Source organism: Furipterus horrens, unplaced genomic scaffold (assembly GCF_987537825.1).
Source record: "Furipterus horrens unplaced genomic scaffold, mFurHor1.1.pri manual_scaffold_13, whole genome shotgun sequence".
NCBI lineage: Eukaryota > Metazoa > Chordata > Mammalia > Chiroptera > Furipteridae > Furipterus > Furipterus horrens.
In genome coordinates, this window is record NW_028327183.1 from 44,048,711 (window position 1) to 44,064,983 (window position 16,273).

General features: G+C 54.2%; 2 protein-coding genes across 2 annotated transcripts; both read left to right on the plus strand.

Annotated features, from left to right (window-relative positions):
- The first annotated feature begins 167 nt into the window (after positions 1–167).
- On the plus strand, positions 168–3,573 carry IZUMO1 (izumo sperm-oocyte fusion 1). The gene is made up of 9 exons (XM_090261344.1): positions 168–466; positions 804–878; positions 1,210–1,296; positions 1,565–1,585; positions 1,848–1,928; positions 2,112–2,212; positions 2,476–2,629; positions 2,959–3,175; positions 3,418–3,573. Exons 1-9 carry the CDS (start codon positions 232–234, stop codon positions 3,548–3,550), a joined length of 1,104 nt encoding a protein of 367 aa, XP_090117470.1. The 5' UTR covers positions 168–231; the 3' UTR covers positions 3,551–3,573.
- A 304-nt stretch (positions 3,574–3,877) lies between these two features.
- On the plus strand, positions 3,878–16,273 carry RASIP1 (Ras interacting protein 1). Its single transcript, XM_090261343.1, has 12 exons — positions 3,878–3,911; positions 4,142–4,282; positions 4,771–5,456; positions 6,880–7,235; positions 9,974–10,627; positions 11,306–11,343; positions 11,576–11,727; positions 11,847–11,950; positions 13,533–13,776; positions 13,979–14,151; positions 15,149–15,296; positions 15,862–16,273. The coding sequence occupies exons 2-12, from the start codon at positions 4,146–4,148 to the stop codon at positions 16,059–16,061; spliced, it is 2,892 nt and encodes a 963-aa protein (XP_090117469.1). The 5' UTR covers positions 3,878–3,911; positions 4,142–4,145; the 3' UTR covers positions 16,062–16,273.

A 16,273-nucleotide genomic window follows, 5' to 3' on the forward strand; every position in this document is an offset into this window, starting at 1 on the left:
TCAGCTCTCCAGCAAGCCCTAGTGTTTGGGGGAACAAGACTCTGGAGTGAAGATCGCGCAGCGGCTGTTGAGGGTGCATCGGAACTCCTCGGTTTCCTAACGAGAATTGTGCGCCCTGCAAACTGGGGGTCCATTAGTCTCGGGGTAGGGCATCTCTTCGGTTAGCGCTCACCGCCTCGGGATGAGAGGACTCTTCTCGCGGGTCTGCGCGGATTGAGCGCTCTGGGCTCAATGGGGCCGCGGCTTCCCCTCCTGGTGGTGGCGCTGGCCAGCTGCCTGCTTCCTGCCCTGGGCTGTGTCATTTGTGATACAAAGGTCGTGGAGGCGCTACACTCCTTGGAGAAGGACTACTTGCCTGGCCACCTGGGGGCTGAGCATGTCAAAAACGTGATGACAAGGGTAAAGCAGGCCGTGCAGGATTTCAAGGAACTGCCGTTTGACGAGGATTCCTATATGGGGGTCATCGGTGAGGGCAGGGGGGAGCCCCCGACTCCTGGGTGGAGGGATCTGGGCTAGAATTGCCGGGTGCAGGGGGGAAAGGGCTGGAGGCAGAGTTTCTGGGTTTGAAAATGGAGCACGTTTGGGTACAGATTTCGGGGTTCCTCGGGGCTAGCAAATTCGGTGTTCCCCTACCCCTTATCCTGCAATTTTATGCACTGAAACTACAAGTCCCAGAAAGCAACGGGCAGATAATCCCTTAACCAGACTCATTCTTGTCCAGTGGCCCCATGGGTATTTTAGTTTCTAAGACTAGGGGAGCCAATGACAGTAACAGTAGAATCTGGGGTTCTGTCTCCCCACAGATGAGCCCACACTGGAAAAGGCATCCTGGAGTTTCCTGAAGGATCTGAAACGCATCACGGACAGTGAAGTGAAAGGCAAATGCAGGGAGGGGACAGGGGCAGGGCTCCAGAATCTCCCAGGGAAGTGATCGTTGGTGATGCCTGGTCTGGGGGGGTCAGGTACTGGGCTCTGAAGCCAGACTGCCAAGGTTCAATTCCCGGCTCTGCCGCTCCCTCGCCCCTAGAATGGAGACTACAGCAGTGCCCTCATACCAGTCGGTCTTCGCCAGTATGTTAAGTAGCCATTTAGTTTCACTGTTCTTTCCTGAGAAGGCCGAATAGCGAATGCCAGGCTCACAGACAGAGGCAAACTTCCTCACCTGGAAGGAGGGAGGGGACCACTCTGCTTCATCCTGCTTCTTCCCAGGTGAGCTCCTTGTGAAGGAGCTGTTCTGGATGTTGGGCCTGCAAAAGGACACCTTTATCAGATATGTTGCTAACTTCCAAAAAGAAGGTGAGGGAACATGAGAGTCTTGGACCTCAGCCCTCTCCTTCCACAGTCCAAGAGTCCCTGTCCCCAGCCCCTTGCTTTTCCAAGTCGGGTCCCTCAGCTCTCCCAACCCCCTCCTCCTTCAGAGGTAGGGGTTCAGGCACCCATCTCCTTCCTCCCTCAAAGCCAAGAGCTCCATCCCCAGCCTCTTCCTTCACCCCCTATCTCATCCCCTTTAACTTAAAAATCTGATTCTCTCTCTCCCTCTCTCTCTTTTTCTCTTCCGAGGCAGTTTTTTGTCCCAACAAATGTGGTGAGTCGGGATTATGGGTGCTGGCCCTCTCTCCCTCATTCCTGCACTGTGAATACCCAGGCTTTCTCCTCCCCCTGTTGGGTCTCGGTGTTTCTTCATTCTCCGCGCCTGAGAGGTTCCTGGGTCTCCATTATTCCTTCTGCACCAAGGCCGTCTTGGGGAGCACTCTTTCCTGAGCCTGGTTCCATCCCGGCTTCCTACAGAGCTGCGCTCTAGCCCCGCCCCTTTGTGGGCGGATACAGCCTTGGCCCTGCTTCTTCAGGTATGATGTTGCAGACTCTGATCTGGTGCAGTACCTGTCAGAAGGATGTTCACGCGTGTCGGAAGTCCTTGGATTGCGGGGGTAAGAGCTGGGCCCAATAGGAGGGGTTGGCGCCAAAGGGGCGGAGTCAGAGGAGTGACTGAGTCTAGAGAGGGCCGAGCCTCCAGTCAGCTGGAGAGGAAAGCTGGGGCTGACCCAGTGGAGGGAGGTGGGGGCCAGCCAAGAGCCACAAAGGAGCACCCCACAGGAACCCCCTATCCCCAGACCGCATCATCAAGGTCCATGAAATGGAAGACATGATCCTGGACTGTGAGCTCAACTGGCATCAAATCTCTCAAGGCCTGACAGATTACAACTTTTACAGGGTGGGGTCCTCCAACTCCTGTACCCTTGAAATCCAAGTCCGTCAGGCCCGTGTGAACCCTGTATCCACAGGCCTGCACCACAGTCCCCATGACCCATGACCAACCAGGTTTGGCTGCCACTGATCCCCTGGGGACCCTTTACCCTGACCAGTACACCCAGGACGCCCATCTCCCCCGCTGAGGTCCCGTGATATTCTTACCCCTGTACTCCCGCCAACCCCTGAATTCCCCAGGCCTCTGTGACCCCTTGAGCTTGGGTCTAGGTTTGGAGGAACAAGTCTGAGACCTTGGTGTCCAAGGGGAAAGAGCCCACCCTGACAAAGACCATGGTGGTTCCGAAGGACGCAGGCACCTATCGCTGCCAGCTGGACACCGTGAAACGCAGCCCAGCCACGGTCATCCGTTTTCACGTCAAAGGTCAGTGCTGGGGAGTTGAAAGAAGTATGGGACTCAGGGTCCTGGGGTTGGGGGCGATCTCCTTCAGGGGTGTGGCTTATAGATTAACTTCCTGCCGGGGGTGTGGTTTCACGCCATGAAAGTGTCACTTCCTGCCCTGAGTGTGGCCTCTGGCCTCAGTGGCGGGTTCCCCTCTGAGTGTGTTCCGGCTGTGCGCCATTGAAGGCGCGTGATCATCTCCTGGAGGGCCTTGGCCCTGCGGTGGGTTGGGGTGGGAGGGATTTGCCTTGGCCGGGTGGGGCAGGACCTTCATGCCTTACTAGGGCTATTCTCTCCTCTTCCTGTATCAGTGTTGCCCAAAAGAATCGTGGAGGAGACATCGTCATCAGATCTCCCACCCCAGTTTGAGGAGGCCCCGAGTGAGATACCTTGGGCTCCCACCAAGCCATCTACAACCCTCCAGTCTCTGTCGTCACAGTCTCCGAAGGTGGAGAACATGCTAGGAAGCCTCCTGGTCGGGCTGCTGAGCTGGGGCTTTATGGTGCTGATAGCCAGCATTACCATCTTGTGAGCTGCCCACTGAGGAAGGCAGGGATTGGAAGTGAGGGGCGGGACTCCCATTGTGGAGCAGGGTCTGGGAGCTACGGGACCCTTAAAGCTGGACTTCGGGGGGGGGGGTGGAGCTTAGAAAAGCATTTGGAGCTTACTTACCCTGGAGGGTGAAGCTTGGGTTATTCCTAGAATAAGATAAAATATAGGGAGGCTGGGATCTGATCTGGTTCGGCTATTTGCGCCCTTCTCTCCCCCAGGATACTTTGCTATTGGTCTGAGAAGAATCCTGGCTTCTTCACGGATTCTATCAAGTACTGGTTCAGCACTGGCAAGGAAGCTGCCAAGAGCTCCAATGTCCCAGAGAAAAGGGCCAAAATATCAAAGAGCTAATAAAGATTTATTTGGTTGTCTAAGTATCTGACTCACTCCTCCATACTGATCCTAACTTGGTTCTCCCAAGAGGAGAGGTCTGGGGATGGTCTCCCATCTGAGGGAGGAGGGGCTGGAAATCAGGCCCCCTCGGTCAGGGCGGCAACATAATTCCAGAACCAAGGAGTGGGGCAGAGCCAGCCCACCCCTCCCCCAGGCCCCGGTCCCTCACAGGACGCCCCCTCCCCGCTCTTCCTGCCCGGGTTTCCTCTTGCCTTTTCCTGTCCCCCACCCAGTGCCTGGAGCTGGGGCAGAGAGGAAAGGCTGGGAGCTGGGGCCGAGGAGCCAGGCCCCACTGGGTGCTGCTGGGACCTGAAGCAGGGTAAGAGCCGGGGGCCCAGGAGTCCAGATCCCTCCGTCTTCAGACTCACGAGTCAGTCCTCAGCCACTTCCCGTCCCCACACCCGGGAGTCCAGGCTCCCATCCTCCTCTACCCAGACTCAGGAGTCTGAGCCCCAGCCCCGTCCTTGCTCTGACTGAGCCCAGGCCCCCTTCAGCCCATCCCCACTACTCAGAGCCTCAAGAGCTGGGGCCTTGCCCACCCTCTCTTAGGGCCATGCTATCTGGTGAACGGAAGGAGGGCGGGAGCCCCCGCTTTGGGAAGCTCCATTTCCCGGTGGGCCTGTGGATCAATTCTCCCAGGAAGCAGCTGGCCAAGCTGGGGCGGCGCTGGCCCAGTGCTGCCTCTGTCAAGTGAGTGCCCTCCTCCTTGAAACTCCTGTCCCTGCCCCATCTGCCTCCTACCTGTCCTTGTTTATGACCCAGTCCCTGCACTGGGCAATGCCAGGGGGACCCCTGACTGGACAAGTGAGCTGGCAGTTGGGATATCCTCCCTGGGCCAGGGTTGGGGATGTGCTGGGCCTGGAGGTGGACTTAGACCCATGGGCGCAGGGATGGGGACCCAGATGGAGCATGGGTTTGAGTCACCTTCCCTCCGCTCCCTGCTCACCTCTTGCAATTTCCTTCTGTGGGACTCACCTGTATTTATTTATTTATTTACTTTCTCTCTCTCCTTGCTTCCGGCTTCTGCCCACCTTCCATTTCCATACACCCTACGCTTCTCACTTTTCTGTGGGTCTCTGTACCCCTCTATCTGGGTCTTTGTTCACCTCCCTCTTTCTCTAACTCCCCTGTCTCTGCGTGTCTCTCTTCCACATCTCTGCTCCCCGGCGGGCTCCCAGGTCTTCCTCTTCAGACACGGGGAGCCGCAGCAGCGAGCCACTGCCCCCGCCGCCGCCGCACGTGGAGCTGCGGCGAGTGGGAGCGATTAAGGCGGCCGGGGGAGCCTCGGGGAGCCGCGCCAAGCGCATCTCCCAGCTCTTCCGGGGCTCGGGGACCGGGGCCATGGGATCTGGCGGCACGGGAGGTCCCGGGACTCCCGGGAGCGCGCAGCGCTGGGCCAGCGAGAAGAAGCTGCCTGACCTGGCGGCGGGCGTGGCCCCCGAGCCCCCACTGGCCACGCGCGCCACTGCGCCCCCGGGGGTCCTCAAGATCTTCGGCGCCGGACTGGCGTCGGGCGCCAACTACAAGAGTGTGCTGGCCACGGCGCGCTCGACGGCACGCGAGCTGGTGGCAGAGGCGCTGGAGCGCTATGGGCTGGCGGGCAGCCCCGGCGGCGGCCCTGGTGAGAGCAGCTGCGTGGACGCCTTCGCGCTGTGCGACGCGCTGGGCAGGCCCGCGGCCGGCGGCGTAAGCAACAGCGAGTGGCGGGCGGAGCACCTGCGCGTGCTGGGCGACTCCGAGCGCCCGCTGCTGGTGCAGGAACTGTGGCGGGCGCGGCCGGGCTGGGCGCGGCGTTTCGAGCTGCGTGGCCGGGAGGAAGCTCGCCGCCTGGAGCAGGAGGCTTTCGGGGCTTCGGACGGCGAAGGTGAGCGGCCCGGGGAATTTGGGGGGGCGGGGCCTTGGGGGGCGCAAGGCTGAGGCGGGCCTGGGGGCGGGGCCAGAGGGAAGGATGGGCTGGTTTGGGGGCGGGGCCAGAGAGCCAGGCGGAGCCTGCAGGACTGGGCGGGACCTGTAGCACCCAGTTTAGGGGATGTAGGAGCGGGGGCTGGACCAGGGTCAGCCAGAAGGGCTAGGCCAGAGCCCTTGGGGTAAATGCGGCGACCGTGGGCGGGGCCAGCAGAATATATTCTGGAACAAGAGGTAGGTTGAAGTTTTCCTGAGGGACAGGTTTACATGGATGGAGGCTGGATGGTGCTTGAATGTGGATGCCAAGAAATGTGCTGCCAGATCAAAGCTTAAAAATGGGTGGAACCTCAGAAGGACCGGCCTTGGAGCAGGTGGCTTTAAACTGGGTTGGCTGCAAAGTCTGAGTGCTGGCGCTAGAGGGTATAGACCAGTGAAGGTTATGCTTACCTGTGGACCTGGTCTTTGAGAATAACGGGCCAGGGACAGAAGGTGGTGCCATTGGTGAACTAGCAAGTGCATGGCAAAGCCTGGCAAGGGTGGGGCCAGTCACAGGACTAGGGGCTGCTCAAGGAGCCCCATACCTCTTTTCTCCTTCTGAGTCACCTGTTGGGAGGTAGAGTGGTGTGGCAGTTAAGCTGAGATTCCAATCCATCCTTAGCCAGTGAAACTCAGCAAAATGCTAAGTGAAGATTCAATGAAATCGTGTGCATAAATAGTTTTAGCACAGTGCTTGGCACATTAGTTGCTTAATAAGGAATGGCAATTCTAACCATCGTCTTCTTTTTTTTTTTTTTCCCTTCAAAAAACATTCATTGGGCACCTACTCTGGGCTACACATTATTTAGGGCCCTGGGGGAATACAATGGGGACACTGAGCAGTGAAGTTTCCTTCCTCCTAGATTTTATAGCCTAATGAGAAACACATGAGTTCACTAGTTCACCTCACTTCCACTAGGCACCTACCGTGTGTCAGTCAGGGCTGTGCTGGGCCCAGACAAAGCCCAAAGTGCCCAGGGGTGCCAGTGTCTGCTTCAACTTGGAATGTCAGGGGAGGGTGTTTTGTTTCCCTGGGGACAGGATCTTCTCTATTCACTACAAAGTCCCTAGTGCCCAGAACAGTGCCCAGCACATCAGAGGTGCTTAAAATATATTAGTTGAAAGGATGAATGAATTTCTGAGCTGAATACTTCAAGCTGGGTAGGAGTCAGGCAGAAAGTATGTTCCAGGCACGGGGAACAGCATACGCAAAAACCAAAATGCGGGAAGCAGCCTCATCTCTCTGTAGCCAATTCTTGGTCTCAATAATCCCCAGGTCTCTGAGTCTGTCTCTCCCTGTGTCTTTTTCCAGTTGCAGCCTCATTGCTGCCCATCTCTCTCCACAGGTGCGGGCCCTTCCTTGTGGCGGCCACAGAAGAACCGCTCCCGGGCGGCATCGGGCGGTGCGGCGCTGGCCAGCCCTGGCCCGGGGTCAGGGTCAGGGCCCCCGGCTGGGTCAGTGGGCAAGGAGCGCTCAGAAAATCTGTCCCTGCGACGCAGTGTGTCAGAACTCAGCCTGCAGGGCCGGCGGCGGAGGCAGCAGGAGCGCAGGCAGCAGGCACTTAGCATGGCCCCAGGGGCAGCAGATGCCCAGATTGGACCTACAGACCCTGGTGACTTCGATCAGTTGACTCAGTGCCTCATCCAGGCCCCCAGCAACCGGCCCTACTTCCTCCTGCTCCAGGGATACCAGGATGCCCAGGTAAGCACAGCCTCTCCTACAGAGAGAGTCCTATGCTCTACCCTTCACTTAAAGGGGGACAAAACTACAACCCCAGAATTCCTTGGGTCATGGTAGTCTCAGGTATGCTGGAAGGTGTGGTCGCAGCAAGGTAGGAAGTACTGTCAGAGAGGATAGTAGGAACAGTTACTGGAAAAAATTCTGGGACAGGTAGGACATAGTTCATTTCATTCAAAGTTGGGGGAAAGCACTGTCTTCCCAAGGGTGAATGGGAGAGCCTATTGTAGAAAGGAGATCTGCTTAAAAGTGACCATTTCTTGAGGGGGAGTAATAGAAGTGTCTGTCTTCTGGGTAAGCATATATTTTTAGCAGGGGAGTGGACTGACTCATCCTTTTTAAAATAATTTATGTATTTATTTTTAGAGGAATGGAAAAGGGGGAAGAAAGAGAGGAAGAAAAACATCAGTGTGTGACACTAACATCTATTGGTTGCTTCTTATGCGCCCCCAGTGGGGACCTGGGCCACAACCCAGGCTGGTGCCCTAACTGGGAATCGAACCGACAACCTTTCAGTTTACAGGTTGGCACTCAATCCACTGAACCACACCAGCCAGGTCAGGGCGTCCCTTTTTAAATGGTGGTTTACATTGGAACGATCTGACCATTGTTGATGGGGGCCGGTGATACCGATCCTTTTATTTTACATATTTCGGTGGCAATAGACTTTGTTAAGGGGTAGAGAGGGAGACAGGAGTAGCAGTTGTGGGTCACAGAGCTGTAATGTATTAGTGGAAATACTCAGTTTTGTGTGATGAGTAGGAGCATCATCCTTATTGTGTTGTTGGCTTTTACTAGCAGTGGTACAGCCAAGCTCAGCAGGTACTGATGGGATCAATGGAACAGCCCACTCTAGAGGGTGATGAAGTTAACGGAACAGTTCCATTTTTACTATCAGAGAGAGATCCAATTGGCTTGGCGGCCTGGCTGCGTATATGGGTGAGAGTTTAAGACTATTCAGAGAAGAGCTTGCACAGAAGCATTCATTCCTTTGTTGAGGCAATGAGACGGGGCAAGTTCATTGTAGGAAGGGGTTTGCATATATTACGACAGCCCATTCCTCCAGACAAGACTGGAGAAAGGAGGCTCTATTTTGGAAACATGGTCAAATTGGAGGGATCTCTTCACAGGGTATGAGACAGTCTGTTATGGGAAGAGGGGGAACATTGGAGACACCCACTCTTTTGGGTGATGTTCATGAAAACTCCTTTGTAATAAAGAGGCTTTATCGGAAGTGTCCAATCCTTGGAAACAGGAGTAAGAGGTGAATCTATTATAGAAAGGAATTTATTTGCATTTCTCTCTTCATGGGTGGCCGTAACTTGAGAGTTCATTGCAAGAGCTGCAGAAGAATTCCTTCTTGGTTTTAGAAATGGGGGGGTGGGGAGTTCACATACTTTGAATCATTCCATTCCTTTAGACAGGGATGGAAAACGGGAGATTCTACCTTTGGAAGGTGGTCAGACTGGAAAGTTCCATTTTTCTAGAGGCAGATGAGCAAGCCCATTGTAGGAAAGGTTCTCTTTAGAAAAGTCCATCTAGTGGGTAAAGGTAATATGGGAGAGTTTGGTGGAGGAAGAGGATTTGTGGATATCAGGGTGACTTCTCTCCGACATGAATGCAGAACAGAAGCGTCTATTTTAAGGAGGGAGTCAGCCTGAGCTCTTCCATTTTTATAGGATGGAGATTGGAGGGTCATTTCTAGGAAGGGATCTTCTGCAATGCACCTTTTCATTTGGTGGATGAAATGGGACACCCCACTCTAAGAAGAGGGTCTCCTTGAAAACATGTATTAATGTGGTAGGGTTACTAGAAGTGCCACTGTATGGAGACATCCTTGGAGACGTCTTTTTTGGGGATGGGAATATTGAGAGCATCCATTGATGGAAGGAAGAGTAGCTTTGGAAGCATCCATTATGCGAGAGGGGGCAATAGGTGAGCCCACTGCAGGATTATGTCTCCTTGGAAGCAAGTCCGTCACAGGGTGGGAAAAAATGAGAGTCCACTGTAGAAAGGGGATCTTCTTGGATCTGTACATTCATGGGGTGGAGATAACGGAAGAAACCTTTGTTCAAAAGGGGAGTCTCTTTAAATGTATGTATCCCCTGCTTTGGGATTATTGAGAGAAACTATTTTTGGAAGGAGACATGCCTTTGGAAGCCTCCACCACGGGGGTGGAATGATGGGTAAGTGAGGCCAGGGGTGGGGAATTAGGAATGTTCCTTGGAGAAAGAAAGTTTCCTTGGAACGGTCCATTCTTTGAGGGGGAGGTTAGTAAAGGCGGGGCGCGTGCGGTGTCTTTGGAAGGGCCCATTCTCTGGGCTGGATGTTATGGGAGAGTCCAGTTTAGGAAGGGATCGCCTGAAACAGCCCATTCAGAGGAGGTAAGAAGATGGGAGAATCTACTGGAGAAAGATCTGGGAAGCACCCGTTTTTTGAAGGAGGGGAATGGTCTAGTTCATGTCAAGAAGGGGTTTCTTGTAAGTATCAGGTGTTCGGGCTGAGTGTTATGGGACATCCCACCATACGAAGTGCCTCTGACGAGTCCACTCCTGGGAGGTGGGGGTCATTAGTAAGTCCTTTGGGATCCCAGGATATCTCCTTGGAAGTGTTCATTGCGAGGGAGGCGGCTGATGGGAGAGTTGATTCCTAAAGAGACCTCTTTGAACAGTATCCTTACTGCATCTTCACATTCCCTCCAGGATTTCGTGGTCTACGTGATGACGCGGGAGCAGCACGTGTTCGGCCGGGGTGGGAACTCCTCAACCCGTGGTGGGTCCCCAGCCCCATATGTGGACACGTTTCTCAACGCCCCTGATATCCTGCCACGTCACTGCACAGTGCGTGCGGGCCCTGAGCCCCCGGCCATGGTGCGTCCATCCCGGGGAGCCCCGGTCACGCACAATGGGTGCCTCCTACTGCGGGAAGCCGAGCTGCACCCGGGCGACCTGCTGGGGCTGGGCGAGCACTTCCTGTTCATGTACAAGGACCCCCGCACTGGGGGCTCGGGGCCAGCACGGCCGCCGTGGCTGCCTGCACGCCCCGGGGTCACGCCTCCGGGTCCTGGCTGGGCCTTCTCCTGCCGCCTGTGCGGTCGCGGCCTGCAGGAGCGCGGCGAGGCGCTGGCTGCCTACCTGGATGGCCGCGAGCCCGTGCTTCGTTTCCGGCCACGCGAGGAAGAGGCTCTGCTGGGTGAGATCGTGCGCACCGCAGCCGCCAGCGCCGGGGACCTGCCACCGCTCGGGCCCGCCACGCTGCTAGCTCTGTGCGTGCAGCATTCTGCTCGGGAGCTGGAGCTGGGCCACCTGCCGCGCCTGCTGGGCCGCCTGGCCCGTCTGATCAAAGAGGCTGTCTGGGTGAGCCACCTAACCGCTGTCCAGCCCCATTTACGCCCCAGTCCTTTCCGCCCTCGCCACCTTTCACCCGTTTTGTAGTTGGGCCAGGTAAAACTACATCTCCCGTGGTGCCTCGGGAACAGCGTGGGCCGATGGGCTGCTGGGAGTTGTGGATTTATCCACTGTGCGGTGTCTGCCTTTGCAGCTGTGGGCTTATGGAAGAAACCCTTCTGGGAGATGGAGATGTGGGGAGGGAGGAAGAGATCCCATTGTGTGAAAAGTTGGAAGAGACCATTATGAGAAGTGAGGCAGGAAGCCCATTGGGTCTGAAGCTGGGAGCAGTAGTAGGTGAGACCTTCCTAGAGTTGAGGGCAGACAAACCCAGAAGTGCCAGGCGGAAGCCATGGTGGGCGGGATTGCATACTAGTAAGCTCGGGTCTATTAGAAAATTTAGAAAGTTTCTTGGGGGTAAGAAGGAACTCTGAGAAGTGGACCTGAGGGAGACAGACCCCTCATAATCATAGAGGTGTGTGTTTAAGAGATAAGAAGAGAGCCCCTTCTGAAGCTTCAGAGTTGAGTCTATTTGAAAAGTGGGGAGGGTCTCTGTGTAAAAAGGTGCTTGTAGAAAAACCAGGGTATTAACCCACAGGCCTGTCTCCCCAATCCCCCTCACTTTGATCTAATCTTACTGTTCCACAGGAGAAAATTAAGGAAATTGGAGACCGGCAGCCAGAAAAGTAAGAGACATTCTGGGGAGAAGCATCTCGAGGGATGTGCAGGGGCTGGGATTTGCAGTCAGTTCTGTGTACTCCGGGCCCGTCACGATGCAAGTTTCTGCTTTTTCTTGGGACTCAGCTTTTCCAGCTGTGAAATGGGGGTTAGACTCAATCCCAGTTAGACCCAGATGTTGGGGTTTGGACACTGTGGTGGGGTTGGGCAAGGATCACAGGCCCCACCCTCCTTCCCCAGCCACCCCGAGGGGGTCCCCGAGGAGCCCTTGACCCCCGAGGCTGTGTCCGTGGAGCTGCGGCCCCTCATGCTATGGATGGCCAACACCACAGAACTGCTGAGCTTTGTGCAGGAGAAGGTGCTGGAGATGGAGAAGGAGGCTGACCAGGAGGGTGAGCTCAGGCCCAGGCCCAGGCCTGTCCAAGCCCCCCGCCACTGCCTGAACCTGGGGAACTGGGCTCCGGTCCGCCAGCCTCCGGCTCTCCCTCTCACCCTCGCACCCTGTCCTCAGACCCACAGCTCTGCAATGACTTGGAGTTATGTGACGAGGCCATGGCCCTCCTGGATGAGGTCATCATGTGTACCTTCCAGCAGTCAGTCTACTACCTCACCAAGGTTGGCCTTGATCCTTGCTTCCACTTTAGCATCACCTAACTTCTCGTTTGAACTATATCACATTGCTCTGATGTCACTTCCTATGTGACCTCACAAGATTTCCTGCTTCTCTGATATCACTTCCCATCTTGCTGTTCTGACACCATTTCCTGTTGGAGCCTTTGTCACTTCCTCCCTTCCTGGGTTCTTCCTGTCTGCAACTATCCCCTCCTGACAGTCTGGCCTCCTTACCTGGTCGTATCACGTTATCACTGTCTCATGCTCCCCTTTCCTAAATCCATTCTTCAGTCACCGATAAGTCATTAGATAAACAGGAATATAGCTACAGCTAGACCAAATAGCGTTAGCTACTGTCATTTTAAGTAAAGTTCTTCTTTAATCAACCCTCGCTTCCTGTGTTTGCTGACCTCACTTTCTTTTTCTTTTTAAATTTAATCTTTATTATATTTTCTCCATTAGCATTTAGTCACCTTATCTCCTACTACCCCCCGCAATCACCACACTATTGTCCACGTCCATGAATCTTTTTTTTTTTTGGTTCAACCCCTCCACCCCTTAACCTTCCTCCCCCCCTTAACCTTCCTCCCCCCAAACTCATTTTCTATAACTCCGAAGTCTCTCCCTTTTCTGAGCCACAGTCTTTTTTTCTTCCTGGAGTGTTCATCCTGTGGGAGCTGCCTGCTGCCCCAGGTCCTCACCACCACCCTCGATCTTAATATTGCTTCTGGGAATCCTCAGGGTTTCTGGCTTATGCTGGGCCTGATTCCCTACCTGTAAAATGAAAGGGGACCTTTTGGGACTGATAGTCTATGTCCCTTGAGGAGCCTTGATTTGTGAACCCCTTTCCTTCAAGGCATCGCTTCCTGTACATCCCTGCCAAGTGTGGTTTTCTTTCTTTTCTGTCTCTGACCTCATTTCCTGTCCTTGGCCTGATCTCACTTTCCACTGGCTATCTGCCACCCCACTCCCACTTCCTGACTGTCCATTCTTTCTCTTTCCTTCGGGAATTCTGGATAAATAATTCTTTGACTGAAGGAGGCCTCTTTGTTCAGTATCCTTTGGCCTCCTTGAGCTGTTTCTGTTGAGGAACTGTAAGTCCCGTAAGGCACCAGAGGTGGTCTTAAAATACCCAAGAAATTTCTGCAGAGCCTCTTTTTAAAAGATTTTATTTATTTAATTTTAGAGAGAGAAGGGGGGAGAAAAGGAGAGAACCATCAATGTGTGGTTGCCTCTTGCACGCCCCCAACTGGGGACCTGGCCCACAACCCAGGCTCGTGCCCTGACTGGGAGTCAAACTGGCGACCATTTAGTTTGCAGGCCAGCACTCCATCCACTGAGCCACACCAACCAGGGCTGCAAAACCTTTCTTAAGACTTGAGGTGCCTCAGGCCTGATAAATGCTAGAAACCCAACTGGAAAGGAGGAATTTGCTCATGGAAACAGACCTTTAAGGTGTTGAAGGCAGAATGGACTACATTTCCCAGAAACCTTTGGTGGAGCCCTCCAGTATCTTCCTGTGCTACTACCGTGCTGCTTCTTGGGAGTTGTAGTCTGATCACTGTTTGCATCTATATCTCCTTAGACTCTGTATTCAACGCTGCCTGCCCTCCTGGATAGTAACCCTTTCACAGGTGGGGCAGAGCTTCCGGGACCTGGCGCAGACCTAGAGGCCATGCCTCTGGGTTTGAGACCTACCCTAGGCGTGTTCCAGGCAGCTTTGGAACTGACCAGCCAGTGCGAGCTGCATCCGGACCTTGTGTCTCAGACTTTCGGCTACTTGTTCTTCTTCTCCAATGCATCCCTTCTCAACTCACTGATGGAACGAGGTGAGGGTCAGACTGGGCAGGGCAAGGAGGCAAAGACCGGATGCTGAGATCCGTGTCAAGTCAGACATGTAACAGGCTAAGGCCTAATCTTTACGGACTCTGGAAAGCAAGCTCTAGATCCCAAGCTGAAGGATAGGAAGGGTCTGGGAGGCAGGAGGGCAGGGTCCATGCACCCATTGCTGTTCATACCCTTCCCCTACAGGTCAAGGCCGACCTTTCTATCAATGGTCTCGAGCTGTCCAAATCCGGACCAACCTGGACCTTGTCTTGGACTGGCTGCAGGGGGCTGGGCTGGGGGACATTGCCACCGAGTTCTTCCGGAAACTCTCCATGGCGGTGAACCTGCTCTGTGTGCCGCGCACATCCCTGCTCAAGGTGATTCTGACTCCTCAGTCATCCTCTGTATTCAACTTACCCTTGGATCTTCCCTTGGGCTCCACCTTATCCCCAGTCCCAGCTCATTCTCCATGGATGATGCAGTGGCATCTAGAAGGCAGTGTCCCAACAAGTGTCCAAACTAGGCTGCATCTGAATCCCAGAGGGACTTATTACTAATAGTCTCCAGCGCCCCGCCCCTTAGACATACTGATCCAGGATGAGAGGAACGTGATAGTTAAGACAGTCATTGAACGTAAACTACGTGCCTGGCGCTGTTTAGCGCTTCTTGTTGCATGCCCCATGAGGTAGGTTATGAATTGACAACTTTTTCTCAAACAAGGAAACAGAATCAGGATGACTGGGTCACTTGATTTCATTTATTTTTCTTTGTCAAACTTTTGCACAGCATTTAATAAGCACAGGCAGTGCCCTAAGTACTTTATAATATTGCCATATTGAATATTTGTAACAACCCTAATAGGTAGTTCCTAACCTCCCCCAACTTACGGATGAGGAAGGTGAGGCACAGTGACTTGCCAGAAGGTAACAAGTCACCAAGCTGGAGTTTTTGAACCCAGGCACTCTGCGTCCAGAGTCTCTGGTTTTAACTACACTCATCATTCTGATGCCAGCTAGATTAGGTGTAGAAATTTTCAAACAGATACGAAACGGAGCCACAGTGGAATATGAATCCCCAGGCACTCGTCACCAGCTTCAGTACTATGACTGAATGGCTAATATTTCTTCTCTGTCGCTGTCTACTCCTATCTTCATTTATTCTGCAGCAAATCTCATTAAAAAAAAAATATGCTGAGAGCAGACCCTTGCCTACTTTCACTTTGGTGACAACCAGACTCTGCAGTGCCCAAAGGACACTGCACAGATACCAACCAGTGCATCTCACTACACCCAACCCCCCCTTTATGGACGGCTTTCCATTTAGGATTTCTCAGCTCCATAGTGATCAAAGATTCTCACCTCACCTTCCCACCAGGCTTCATGGAACAGCCTACGCACCGACCACCCCACGCTGACACCTGCTCAGCTGCACCATCTGCTCAGCCACTACCAGCTGGGTCCTGGCCGCGGGCCCCCACCTGCGTGGGACCCTCCCCCTACAGAACGAGATGCTGTGGACACAGGTGAGGAGAAATGGGGACAGGCATCGGGGCTGTCAGCTTTCTTCTGTCCTCAAAACCTAAGAATCCATAGCCCAAGCCCCTTCCTCCTTCTGACTCAGGATTTTGGACCCCTAGCTCTCTCCTCCCCCAGTAACTAAGTGCTGGATCTCAATCTCTTTCTCCCCAAGATGCAGGAGTTCAAGACCCCAGCTCTCCTGTTTTCCTAGGGGTTCAGACCCTCCAGCTTCTTTCCCTCACAAACTACCCTCTCCGTCACCTAGGAGTCCCAACTCCAGGCCCTCCTCGAAGGAATCCGTAAAACTAAGTTTCTAGGCCTTCCTCATAGACCCAAGAACTACACAGTATCACCCGTTCCCCAAGCAACGGTGGCTTTTCATAGTCTGAACTACAACTCCCATGATGCTTCGGAACTCCCCAAGAGTCGCGTAGGAGTGGACAGGACACCGCTCCAAGAGTTGCTGGGAGTTGAAGTTTTTTTCTTCCTTCAGCTGTGTCGCACCCTCGACTCTCTGACACTGCTACTTGCCCATTTTCAGAACTTAACTCCGTGTTTTCACTCTCATAGGGGACATCTTCGAAAGCTTCTCCTCCCATCCTCCTCTCATCCTGCCCTTGGGCAGCTCGCGCCTGCGCCTCACAGGGCCGGTGACAGACGACGCCCTGCACCGTGAACTGCGCAGACTCCGCCGCCTCCTTTGGGATCTTGAGCAGCAGGAACTTCCTGCCAATCACCGCCACGGGCCTCCTGTGGTCACACCTCCTTGAAAACCAATAGCAAGCGAATGCGCGAGCCTTGAAAATTCATCGGCTTCTACTCATTGGAGCCCTCCTGCGCGCAGGACTTCTGGGAGTTGTAGTTCTTTTCCCGCTTGGAATGCTGGGAATTTGAATTTTGGGGTCGTAGAGTACGGGACGGTGGGTAGATGGGCTTGGGTTTTGAGTGCCAGAAGCAATAAAGGTATTTGTGGTATTGGCAA

What these genes read in the sequence shown, in the direction of transcription:
- IZUMO1 (XM_090261344.1), top strand. Translation starts at nt 232, where the DNA reads ATGGGGCCGCGGCTTCCCCTCCTGGTGGTGGCGCTGGCCAGCTGCCTG. An exon ending in CACGGACAGTGAAGTGAAAG is followed by an intron (nt 879 to 1,209) that starts GCAAATGCAGGG and finishes GCTTCTTCCCAG; the next exon opens with GTGAGCTCCTTGTGAAGGAG. An exon ending in CATCCGTTTTCACGTCAAAG is followed by an intron (nt 2,630 to 2,958) that starts GTCAGTGCTGGG and finishes TTCCTGTATCAG; the next exon opens with TGTTGCCCAAAAGAATCGTG.
- RASIP1 (XM_090261343.1), top strand. Translation starts at nt 4,146, where the DNA reads ATGCTATCTGGTGAACGGAAGGAGGGCGGGAGCCCCCGCTTTGGGAAG. An exon ending in CCCAGTGCTGCCTCTGTCAA is followed by an intron (nt 4,283 to 4,770) that starts GTGAGTGCCCTC and finishes GCGGGCTCCCAG; the next exon opens with GTCTTCCTCTTCAGACACGG. An exon ending in GGAGACCGGCAGCCAGAAAA is followed by an intron (nt 11,344 to 11,575) that starts GTAAGAGACATT and finishes CTCCTTCCCCAG; the next exon opens with CCACCCCGAGGGGGTCCCCG.